The 12,512-nt window shown below is 54.6% G+C and overlaps 1 protein-coding gene across 1 annotated transcript; it reads right to left on the bottom strand.

Annotated features, from left to right (window-relative positions):
* Positions 1-1,233: 1,233 nt before the first annotated feature.
* On the bottom strand, positions 1,234-11,704 carry spty2d1 (SPT2 chromatin protein domain containing 1). Its single transcript, NM_001078966.1, is given in 6 exon segments — positions 1,234-1,640; positions 1,960-2,037; positions 2,646-2,802; positions 3,290-5,095; positions 5,772-5,886; positions 11,600-11,704. Coding segments are annotated over 6 exon segments (2,322 nt in total). The 5' UTR covers positions 11,660-11,704; the 3' UTR covers positions 1,234-1,534.
* Positions 11,705-12,512: the final 808 nt, after the last annotated feature.

Genomic DNA, 12,512 nt, shown 5'->3' with positions numbered 1-12,512 from the left:
AGAGCCCTTTCCAGCTCGCTTGTGTAACCCCGTCCCTCCCAGAGCCCTTTCCAGCTCGCTTGTGTAACCCCGTCCCTCCCAGAGCCCTTTCCAGCTCCCTTGTGTAACCCCGTCCCTCCCAGAGCCCTTTCCAGCTCGCTTGTGTAACCCCGTCCCTCCCAGAGCCCTTTCCAGCTCGCTTGTGTAACCCCGTCCCTCCCAGAGCCCTTTCCAGCTCGCTTGTGTAACCCCGTCCCTCCCAGAGCCCTTTCCAGCTCGCTTGTGTAACCCCGTCCCTCCCAGAGCCCTTTCGAGCTCGCTTGTGTAACCCCGTCCCTCCCAGAGCCCTTTCGAGCTCGCTTGTGTAACCCCGTCCCTCCCAGAGCCCTTTCCAGCTCGCTTGTGTAACCCCGTCCCTCCCAGAGCCCTTTCCAGCTCGCTTGTGTAACCCCATCCCTGCCAGAGCCCTTTCCAGCTCGCTTGTGTAACCCCTTCCCTCCCAGAGCCCTTTCCAGCTCGCTTGTGTAACCCCGTCCCTGCCAGAGCCAAGCAGAAGCCAATACACAGAATACATGGGAGATGAGTGGTAGCACATTTATTCAGTAAAACACATTTAGTGCAAGTGGATGAGCAGAGGGGCAGCTGCCCGCGCGCCAGAAGCCTTTGCTGAGATAACAGTCTTAGGATTGAAGCTCAATAAGAGCGAGGCTCGTGATTAATTAATTAGCTAATTAGGCAGACTGTGAGAAGGACACACCACTCTGGCATTTTGTGGCACAAACAGCAAAGGGTTAAACAAGACATTGCGCAGTGGGCCAGCAGGAACGTGTGTTTGCCTGGAACCCCCCCTCTCCCATGAGTCACAGCAAGCTGGAACCCGAAGCCTCTCATTGGGCAGAATCTGCCCACTCACTTAGGTACGTGATCCTCAAATTAAAGGGGCAAACTGCAAGGCTGCATCAGAACGTACATACATGTGTGTATAAACGTGTAAGAGATGGATAGGAGGGGAATGGACACAGACACGTGTATATCTGGTGAGACCCCCGTGCGTTTGCTGCGCAGAGCGGCAGGGGTTAAACTCACACTATAGGGGGGGATGCTGCTGCGCAGGCTGATAAAACACATGGGGACCTCCCCCCGGGGGCTTCCTGGCCCGGTCCCCTGGCAAGCAGCCCCCTAGTCAGTAAGTGCACTTGTACAGGATATAAATAATGTAGAACTGTAAATAGATGCAACATAGCGGCTCATAAACTCTGTCAATAATTTATTGGCTCCAACGAGCTGTCTCTAATGATAGATTTCATATAAAAGGAAATATAAAGTCCTTTTTGCTTCCTGCACGTCCAGCCTTGACCTGTGAGAATATTCCGGCAAATAAAAATGGCCGTTTCTTGTGCGAGTAAATCCGCTGGTGCAAAACAAACAGGAGCGGATGATGCGCCAGATCTGTATGTTTGTGCGTGGGACTGCTCTCCGGCCGTACGGTCTCAGCGGGACGGAGAGAGCCCCCAGGTTCCTGACGCGGTCGCTCCGGTGACCCGCAGATTTCTCGCTATCGACTCATCTTCTTGGCTGCCTTTAACTGCTTGGCTTTCCTCTTTAGCTCCTCCTCCTCGCGCTGCAACTCCTCCAAGTCTTCCTGGATGCCCAATCGCAGGCTGGAAGCAGAAAGCAACGCGTGACTCTACGTGTAGCGACAGGTCTAACCGCTTCCTCTATTAATAGCCCTAATTACCGGTCCCGTAGCCCAGACGCCATGCAAGCCCAGCCCAGTCACACATAGGTACTGACTGAATCACAGATTCCCGGGGTGCCCCCCAACCCCACAGGGCTGCTTCTCTGTAACTATGGCAACCTGGGCCGTGCCAAGACTGGCATACAGCTGGCACATTTACATCAGGGCAATGGGAGGCTAAAAACTAGCAGGGATTTATGGACGGGCCCCCCGGCAGTGGGCACGGGCAGATAGACACTTACCTTCTTGCCTCTTCTTTCTGCTGCTCTCGGAAGGTGCTCTCCATGTACCTCAGGGCGTAATCGCTCTCGTCCCTGTACCTGCACGCGAGAAACAAGTCAGCGCCATCATGGGAATCCAGCACCCATGGCTCCCCTACATACTGTGCCCCCCCAGGAAGGCCTGAGCTTGGCACAACATTGCCCATGAGTACGTAGGGTTCAAAGAGGATTATACTTGGATTAGTAGGTTCGGAATGGGTTAATAATTAAGCTCCAAAGATGAACCCAGAAACATTCAGTTACACGTGGGGCTCCGTGCTCTGTAATAGTCACCCAGTCAGCCCATTGCTGGTCCTGTTGGGCCAAAGCAGTCACTTGGGCTCACAATGCAATGTAACCCAACCTGTACCAACTGGTCTGTATGTGGGGTGGGGACAGTCCTACTGTGTTATCTGTGCCACTGTGACAGAATGCTCTGTTATACAGATAGCTAGAATCTCAGCCATAAAGCAGGGCAGGACTGCTGCTTACAATGGGGGGGGATCAGATAGGATCTGTGCCACTGTGACAGAATGCTCTGTTATACAGATAGCTAGAATCTCAGCCATAAAGCAGGGCAGGACTGCTGCTTACAATGGGTACTTGCTAGCCACCCTGCCAGTTACACAGATATACCCCCTACTCAGGCAGATTCCGGGGAAACTCACTTAGTTCTGTCATAGCCGAATATTTCCCGAATGTGCTTGGATATCTCATCCTGGCATTCGCCCCCGTCGTCTATAAAATCATCCATCTCTGAATCATAATCATCATCATCGTCGATCCTTCGTTTGTAAGAGCTGGTGATGGGGGGCAAGGGGGGGCCTGAAAGAGAAATGTCTCCTGAATGATGGGGCAATTACACATTACTACACAGGCAGGGTAGGGACACACGGGGGGGAGGTTTAGGTTAATCTTTATACCTACTTCCTGGTTCCCAAAGAGCAAAGTCAGACAACCCAGCAGCCAATGAGAACCCTCTGTATAAATAAACCCCTCCCTTCCCCCAGCTACAGCCTATTAGATAACGAGCAGCTGATTATACAGAGGCTTCTCATTGGGCTGCTAGTTTGTCTGACTTTGCTCTTTGGGATCAGGAAGTAGAAAGGGGCTTTAGTTCTAGTTCCATATATTTCCCTGATTAGAGCAATTAATAAAAACCCCAGATATTTCCTAATTAAACCAATAGGCAAACACTATGTTCATTGCAGCGCCCCCTTTAGCCAATCTGTACAAGCTCCGTGCCACTGGGCCGGGACTCGGCATGAACCCAGATGCCCCAATACCCCCTGAAGCACAGGTTGTGGCTTACCTGGTGGGCGCATAGCAGGTCTGTGCCCAGGGGGCGCTGCGGTTCTGATGCCATTCATATGCCCATTGATGGACTTGGGTACAAAGTTCTTGGAAGAGATGGTTTCAGCCACCACAGTACATTTGGGTTTTGCCGGTGCCAACTGTCCTGTTGCCGAAGCAGCCACCGGCCGCCCAGGGCCGGAGCCAAGGGAGGAACGAGCAGAACCTGGGACTGAAGTGCTGTTCGGCCGCACAGAGGTGGGTCCAGCTCCGGGTCGAGGAGAGGGGCCTTTAGGCGTAGCACCGGTTGGAGGGCCACTACTGGGCCGCACTGCCCCTGAGCTGCTAGGCTGACGTGAAGAATTGCTGGTGGAGTGACCCATACTGCTTGAGCGTGGAGTTCCTGAACTAGAGGGTCGGGCGGAACCAGAACCAGCAGCAGGCTTGCCAGGAGCCGGACTGGAATTGCTAGATGGCCGGGCAAAACTAGAACCAGAGCCTAGGGCTCTCCCAGAACCTGGTCCTCCTGCTTGCTTTGCTGAACCCGATTCTCTCACTGACCTTGCCGACCCTGACCCAGAACCAGATTCTCTCACTGACCTTGCTGACCCAGAACCTGATTCTCTCACTGACCTTGCTGACCCAGACCCAGAACCTGATTCTCTCACTGACCTTGAACCAGAACCCGATTCTCTCTCTGACTTTGCTGACCCTGAACTTCCTGTTGGCTTCCCTGAACCAGAACCTGATGCTCCTGTTGGCTTCCCTGAACCAGAACCTGTACCTCCTGTTGGCTTCCCTGAACCATGACTAGAATGTGAACCTCCCATTGGCTTCCCTGAACCTCCCATTGGCTTCCCTGAACCTGATCCTCCCATTGGCTTCCCTGAACCAGACCCTGAGCCTCCTACTGACCTTGCTGAACCAGAAGCTGATCCTCCCGTTGACTTCCCTGAACTAGAACCTGATCCTCCAAGTGGTCTGCCAGGACCAGAACTTCCAGATGGCCTTGCTGAACCAGAAGGACGCCCAAACGCGGAATTGGAGGCTGCAGAAGGCTGGCTAGAGCTGTGCCTATCCTTGCTGTCCCCCGTTACATTGGGTCTAGAACCTTTACCGCCCAAGTCCTTGGCAGAAGAAGGCTTCTTTGACTCTTTGGTATGGAATACGGACCCGCTCTTCTCTGTTCTGCTTCCAGTATCACTGGAGGACTTTCTGATGGTTCCATTCTGCTCAGTGGAGCTGGACTTTGAGTTTCCGGAATGGGTTCCTTTCAGTGAGGAATATTTGTCTCCAGAACCTTTACTGACTTTTACAAGCTGCTCATTTCTCTTTGGATCTTTCCTATCGGCCTTCTGGGCTTTCCTCTCTAGAAACTCCAACTCTTTAAGCTCCTCTGCGGTTCTGAGCCGCTCCTCCTTCTTCACGGGTCGGACCACTTCTACTGGCTCATACTGCTTCCGTTCAGCGAGACGCAGCAGGTCGTTGAAGTTTAGCGCTGGGGTTGGGGGCTTCTTTCCAGGCGCTGGTTTGGGTACTTTCTGAGGGGGCAATTCCTCCTCTTCCTCCTGCTCAGATTCAGACTGAGAGTATTCGTATAGTTCCTCCTCTGTCATATACTCCTCCCCCTCGGCCGCCATGTTGTCATTCTGATCCTCCTCCGTGCCGGAGCGCTTGCGCTTTCTGGGCTTCTCTTCAATCGGAATCCCATTGTAGCCCTTGAAGTTGTCCTTTGTCCTGGAGGCCATGGCACGGGCCTTCCTATCATGTTTCAGCTCCTTGCGCTTGGCCAACAGGTCCTCCTTCTTCCTCTTCTCCACAGTCTCTGAAACACACACACACACACAGTTCAACTCTGCCCCCCGATACTAGCGTGTACAAATATACAGAGAAGGAATGTTCTGGGCACACAATAAGCTGTACCCCCATACTGTACTGTCTAAGGGAAACACTATGGCACCCCCTACCCATATGTATAAATACAAATATACAGAGAGGGAATGTTCTGGGCACACAATAAGCTGTACCCCCATACTGTACTGTCTAAGGGAAACACTATGGCACCCCCTACCCAAATGTATAAATACAAATATACAGAGAGGGAATGTTCTGGGCACACAATAAGCTGTACCCCCATACTGTACTGTCTAAGGGAAACACTATGGCACCCCCTACCCATATGTATAAATACAAATATACAGAGAGGGAATGTTCTGGGCACACAATAAGCTGTACCCCCATACTGTACTGTCTAAGGGAAACACTATGGCACCCCCTACCCATATGTATAAATACAAATATACAGAGAGGGAATGTTCTGGGCACACAATAAGCTGTACCCCCATACTGTACTGTCTAAGGGAAACACTATGGCACCTCCTACCCATATGTATAAATACAAATATACAGAGAGGGAATGTTCTGGGCACACAATAAGCTGTACCCTCATACTGTACTGTCTAAGGGACAGTAGCAAATAGGAGCTGGGGTGGGCAGGTTACCTTTTCTCCGTGTCTCCTCATCTTTCTTCCTGAGGAAGGCCTGCACCGCTGCAGAATCCACACCTTTCACCTTTGGATCCTTTTTGGGGGGCCCCACAGCCAGACTGTATCTTTTCTATCAAGAAAACATAAAGAGTTAACAGGGGCCCCTGCTCTAAACAGTAGGGGGGGAGGGACATTAAAAGATCTGTAAAGTGGGATCAACAGTGGGGGTCCCCGTTACCCCCCTCACTAGGGAACAGCAGCGACTTACAGGCTCCACTGGGTCAGATTCAGACATTAGGAATCTATCGGGGGGAGGTGTCTTTGCAGCAGTGTCCCTATCCCATTCCCATCAGCCCCTGCCCCAGTGAGCTTACAATCTAAGGTCCCTATCCCATTCCCACCAGTCCCTGCCCCAGTGAGCTTACAATCTAAGGTCCCTATCCCATTCCCATCAGCCCCTGCCCCAGTGAGCTTACAATCTAAGGTCCCTATCCCATTCCCATCAGCCCCTGCCCCAGTGAGCTTACAATCTAAGGTCCCTATCACATTCCCATCAGCCCCTGCCCCAGTGAGCTTACAATCTAAGGTCCCTATCCCATTCCCATCAGCCCCTGCCCCAGTGAGCTTACAATCTAAGGTCCCTATCCCATTCCCATCAGCCCCTGCCCCAGTGAGCTTACAATCTAAGGTCCCTATCCCATTCCCATCAGCCCCTGCCCCAGTGAGCTTACAATCTAAGATCCCTATCCCATTCCCATCAGTCCCTGCCCCAGTGAGCTTACACTCTAAGGTCTCTATCCCATTCCCATCAGTCCCTGCCCTAGTGAGCTTACAATCTAAGGTCCCTATCCCATTCCCATCAGCCCCTGCCCCAGTGAGCTTACAATCTAAGGTCCCTATCCCATTCCCATCAGCCCCTGCCCCAGTGAGCTTACAATCTAAGGTCCCTATCCCATTCCCATCAGTCCCTGCCCCAGTGAGCTTACAATCTAAGGTCCCTATCCCATTCCCATCAGCCCCTGCCCCAGTGAGCTTACAATCTAAGGTCCCTATCCCAGTCCCATCAGTCCCTGCCCCAGTGAGCTTACAATCTAAGGTCCCTATCCCATTCCCATCAGCCCCTGCCCCAGTGAGCTTACAATCTAAGGTCCCTATCCCATTCCCATCAGTCCCTGCCCCAGTGAGCTTACAATCTAAGGTCCCTATCCCATTCCCATCAGCCCCTGCCCCAGTGAGCTTACAATCTAAGGTCCCTATCCCATTCCCATCAGTCCCTGCCCCAGTGAGCTTACACTCTAAGGTCCCTATCACATTCACACACAGTAGGGGCAAACTACCCTACACTGAGGAGAGTGCAGATTTCTACACAAACCCATTTCCCTGATTTAAATGTAAGTAAGAGGAGAATGGGGAGATCTGCAGAGCAGGGAACCCCAATATTTAATAGAGTACAACGGATCCAATACTGAGGTTTTAGTCTTTTCTGAAAACTCTCTGCCACAATTGGATGCCAGCAACGCGTTTCCAACCAGGAAACGAAAGAGCGAAAAAGTGGTTTAATGCTAAATAGATCAAATCCCGGGGGCGGGGGGTCTCCCAGAAGTAAAGATGGGGAGTGGGTACCCCACTCTGTGGGACAGACTGCACAAACAATCTGCACTTTAGCCACTAACACTCTCCTCTAGCCCCTCCCCCACATGGCCCAAAATAGCAGCTGGGCAAATGCCCAGAACAGGTTGCCTACAGCCCAATGGCCACCAATCCCCTGTACAACCATCTGCTGATATGGCTGCACCCACCCCCACCCGCAGGGCTCCGACTGGGCCCTATAATGTACCCGGGGGCTCCGACTGGGCCCTATAATGCTGTACCCGGGGGCTCCGACTGGGCCCTATAATGTTGTACCCGGGGGCTCCGACTGGGCCCTATAATGTTGTACCCGGGGGCTCCGACTGGGCCCTATAATATACCGGGGGGCTCCGACTGGGCTCTATAATGTTGTACCCGGGGGCTCCGACTGGGCCCTATAATGTTGTACCCGGGGGCTCCGACTGGGCCCTATAATGTTGTACCCGGGGGCTCCGACTGGGCCCTATAATATACCGGGGGGCTCCGACTGGGCCCTATAATGTTGTACCCGGGGGCTCCGACTGGGCCCTATAATGTTGTACCCGGGGGCTCCGACTGGGCCCTATAATGTTGTACCCGGGGGCTCCGACTGGGCCCTATAATTTTGTACCCGGGGGCTCCGACTGGGCCCTATAATTTTGTACCCAGCAGTGATGTTTGGGTTGACAAAAAACATCAACTCACCCCTGACTGTAAACCCCCCTCTACCAACCCAAACTGCTGTCACTAGTTATATAGCCCTTTACAGCCCCCCACTTGCGATGCTACTGAAGGGGGGGGTGATGCCCCAGTGAGCTTACAATCTAAGGTCCCTATCCCATTCCCATCAGTCCCTGCCCCAGTGAGCTTACAATCTAAGGTCCCTATCCCATTCCCATCAGTCCCTGCCCCAGTGAGCTTACAATCTAAGGTCCCTATCCCATTCCCATCAGTCCCTGCCCCAGTGAGCTTACAATCTAAGGTCCCTATCCCATTCCCATCAGTCCCTGCCCCAGTGAGCTTACAATCTAAGGTCCCTATCCCATTCCCATCAGTCCCTGCCCCAGTGAGCTTACAATCTAAGGTCCCTATCCCATTCCCATCAGTCCCTGCCCCAGTGAGCTTACAATCTAAGGTCCCTATCCCATTCCCATCAGCCCCTGCCCCAGTGAGCTTACAATCTAAGGTCCCTATCCCATTCCCATCAGTCCCTGCCCCAGTGAGCTTACAATCTAAGGTCCCTATCCCATTCCCATCAGCCCCTGCCCCAGTGAGCTTACAATCTAAGGTCCCTATCACATTCCCATCAGTCCCTGCCCCAGTGAGCTTACAATCTAAGGTCCCTATCACATTCCCATCAGTCCCTGCCCCAGTGAGCTTACAATCTAAGGTCCCTATCCCATTCCCATCAGCCCCTGCCCCAGTGAGCTTACAATCTAAGGCCCCTATCACATTCCCATCAGTCCCTGCCCCAGTGAGCTTACAATCTAAGGTCCCTATCACATTCCCATCAGTCCCTGCCCCAGTGAGCTTACAATCTAAGGTCCCTATCCCATTCCCATCAGCCCCTGCCCCAGTGAGCTTACAATCTAAGGTCCCTATCCCATCAGCCCCTGCCCCAGTGAGCTTACAATCTAAGGTCCCTATCCCATTCCCATCAGCCCCTGCCCCAGTGAGCTTACAATCTAAGGTCCCTATCCCATTCCCATCAGCCCCTGCCCCAGTGAGCTTACAATCTAAGGTCCCTATCACATTCCCATCAGCCCCTGCCCCAGTGGAGCTTACAATCTAAGGTCCCTATCCCATTCCCATCAGCCCCTGCCCCAGTGAGCTTACAATCTAAGGTCCCTATCCCATTCCCATCAGCCCCTGCCCCAGTGAGCTTACAATCTAAGGTCCCTATCCCATTCCCATCAGCCCCTGCCCCAGTGAGCTTACAATCTAAGGTCCCTATAAAACTCCCATCAGCCCCTGCCCCAGTGAGCTTACAATCTAAGGTCCCTATCCCATTCCCATCAGCCCCTGCCCCAGTGAGCTTACAATCTAAGGTCCCTATCCCATTCCCATCTTCCCATCGGCCCCTGCCCTAGTGAGCTTACACTTTAAGGTCCCTATCACATTTCCATCAGCCCCTGCCCCAGTGAGCTTACAATCTAAGGTCCCTATCCCATTCCCATCAGCCCCTGCCCCAGTGAGCTTACAATCTAAGGTCCCTATCCCATTCCCATCAGTCCCTGCCCCAGTGAGCTTACAATCTAAGGTCCCTATCCCATTCCCATCAGCCCCTGCCCCAGTGAGCTTACACTCTAAGGCCCCTATCCCATTCCCATCAGCCCCTGCCCCAGTGAGCTTACAGTCTAAGGTCCCTATCCCATTCCCATCAGTCCCTGCCCCAGTGAGCTTACAATCTAAGGTCCCTATCCCATTTCCATCAGCCCCTGCCCCAGTGAGCTTACAATCTAAGGTCCCTATCCCATTCCCATCAGTCCCTGCCCCAGTGAGCTTACAATCTAAGGTCCCTATCCCATTCCCATCAGCCCCTGCCCCAGTGAGCTTACAATCTAAGGTCCCTATAAAACTCCCATCAGCCCCTGCACCCAGAGAATACACACAGTGAATATGGGAGAGCAGATATATGAGTTATACAGGGTACTGGGATTGTAGGGTTGGGGCAGGGGGGCCTTTAGTGCCCCAGTCATACACATTTATTTATATATATATATATACAGCCCTATCTATACACACACACACATATATATATATATAATTACACTCACAGCAGAGGGAAGAGCCCGCCCACGAGAGTTGCCCCGTTACCCCGGGAGAGATGCCCCGTTACCCCGTTACCCCGGGAGAGCTGCCCCGTTACCCCGGGAGAGATGCCCCGTTTCCCCGGGAGAGCTGCCCCGTTACCCCGGGAGAGCTGCCCCGTTACCCCGGGAGAGATGCCCCGTTTCCCCGGGAGAGTTGCCCCGTTACCCCGGGAGAGATGCCCCGTTACCCCGGGAGAGATGCCCCGTTACCCCGGGAGAGCTGCCCCGTTACCCCGGGAGAGCTGCCCCGTTACCCCGGGAGAGCTGCCCCGTTACCCGGGAGAGCTGCCCGTTACCCCGGGAGAGCTGCCCCGTTACCCGGGAGCTGCCCCGTTACCCCGGAGAGCTGCCCCGTTACCCCGGGAGAGTGCCCCGTTACCCCGGGAGAGTTGCCCCGTTACCCCGGGAGAGATGCCCCGTTACCCGGGAGAGTTGCCCCGTTACCCCGGGAGAGATGCCCCGTTACCCCGGGAGAGATGCCCCGTTACCCCGGGAGAGTTGCCCCGTTACCCCGGGAGAGCTGCCCCGTTACCCCGGGAGAGCTGCCCCGTTACCCCGCCCCGGAGAGCTGCCCGTTACCCCCCCGTTACCCCGGGAGAGATGCCCCGTTACCCCGGGAGAGATGCCCCGTTACCCGGGAGAGATGCCCCGTTACCCCGGGAGAGTTGCCCCGTTACCCGGAGATGCCCCGTTACCCCGGGAGAGATGCCCCGTTACCCCGGGAGGAGATGCCCCGTTACCCCGGGAGAGTTGCCCCGTTACCCCGGAGAGTTGCCCCGTTACCCGGGAGAGTTGCCCCGTTACCCCGGGAGAGATGCCCCGTTACCCCGGGAGAGATGCCCCGTTACCCCGGGAGAGATGCCCCGTTACCCCGGGAGAGATGCCCCGTTACCCCGGAGAGATGCCCCGTTACCCCGGGAGAGATGCCCCGTTACCCCGGGAGAGATGCCCCGTTACCCCGGGAGAGTTGCCCCGTTACCCCGGGAGAGATGCCCCGTTACCCCGGGAGAGTTGCCCCGTTACCCCGGGAGAGTTGCCCCGTTACCCCGGGAGAGATGCCCCGTTACCCCGGGAGAGATGCCCCGTTACCCCGGGAGAGATGCCCCGTTACCCCGGGAGAGATGCCCCGTTTACCCCGGGAGAGATGCCCCGTTACCCCGGGAGAGATGCCCCGTTACCCCGGGAGAGTTGCCCCGTTACCCCGGGAGAGATGCCCCGTTACCCCGGGAGAGTTGCCCCGTTACCCCGGGAGAGATGCCCCGTTACCCCGGGAGAGATGCCCCGTTACCCCGGGAGAGATGCCCCGTTACCCCGGGAGAGTTGCCCCGTTACCCCGGGAGAGTTGCCCCGTTACCCCGGTAGAAGCCGGTGCCCCTTCCCACTGGCTCGGTTCCCAGCCCCCTATTCCCACCCACAACTCACCGCTATACCGTCCGACCCCGGCTTGGCGGCCGCCATCTTCAGAACACTGTGGAAATCCATCCCGGTACCGACTCCCCTCCCCCGGGACCATGCGCTCCAAACTGCGACGCACTCGGAACCAACAACTGCTCCACAGCTACGTCATCCTCCTCCCTGCACCACTTCCGCCCAAACGCTACCCACTGGGGCGGGGCTTCCGGCCAGCACTTAGGCACGTCACCCCAAAGCGCCGCCCCCAGTGAGTTCCGCAGGCTTAGCGTGTAGGGGGCGGAGCAGCGTCTGTATCCGGGGGGAGGGGGAAACGGGCAAAATACCTCACATAGCGCTCACATCGGGGTCTGTAGCCCAATCCTGTTTGTTATAGGGGGATGGTGTGGGCGTGTCCCACTCAGGTAATATCCCTCATATAATGTGTGCGGGGGACCGGCGGGTTCCATTCAGAGAGTGTGGGGGGGTCTGAGAATGTTCCACTACGTTAATATGGGGGGGCGCGTCCTACTCTGATACTGTGGAGAGGAGCGAGTTTGGGCTGATAGAGGCGGATAGCGCTCAGATAGTGGGGGAGCCAGTCCCACAGAGAGAATAGGGGGGCTGTATAGCGTTATAGCGCTCACATAGATAATGTTGTACAGGTATGGGACCGGTTACCCAGAATGCTCCGGAACTGGGGTTGTCCGGAAAAGGGATCTCTCCGTAATTTGGATCTCCATAACACAAGTCTGCAAAAAATCGTTTAACCATGAAATAAACCCAATAGGGCTGTTCTGCCCCAATAAGGGGTAATTATATCTTAGTTGGGATCAAGTACAGGTACTGTTTTATTATTACAGAGAAAAGGGAATCATTTAACCATGAAATAAACCCAATAGGGCTGTTCTGCCCCCAATAAGGGGTAATTATATCTTAGTTGGGA

Source organism: Xenopus tropicalis, chromosome 4 (assembly GCF_000004195.4).
Source record: "Xenopus tropicalis strain Nigerian chromosome 4, UCB_Xtro_10.0, whole genome shotgun sequence".
NCBI lineage: Eukaryota > Metazoa > Chordata > Amphibia > Anura > Pipidae > Xenopus > Xenopus tropicalis.
This window is presented reverse-complemented; position numbering and strand designations above follow the sequence as displayed.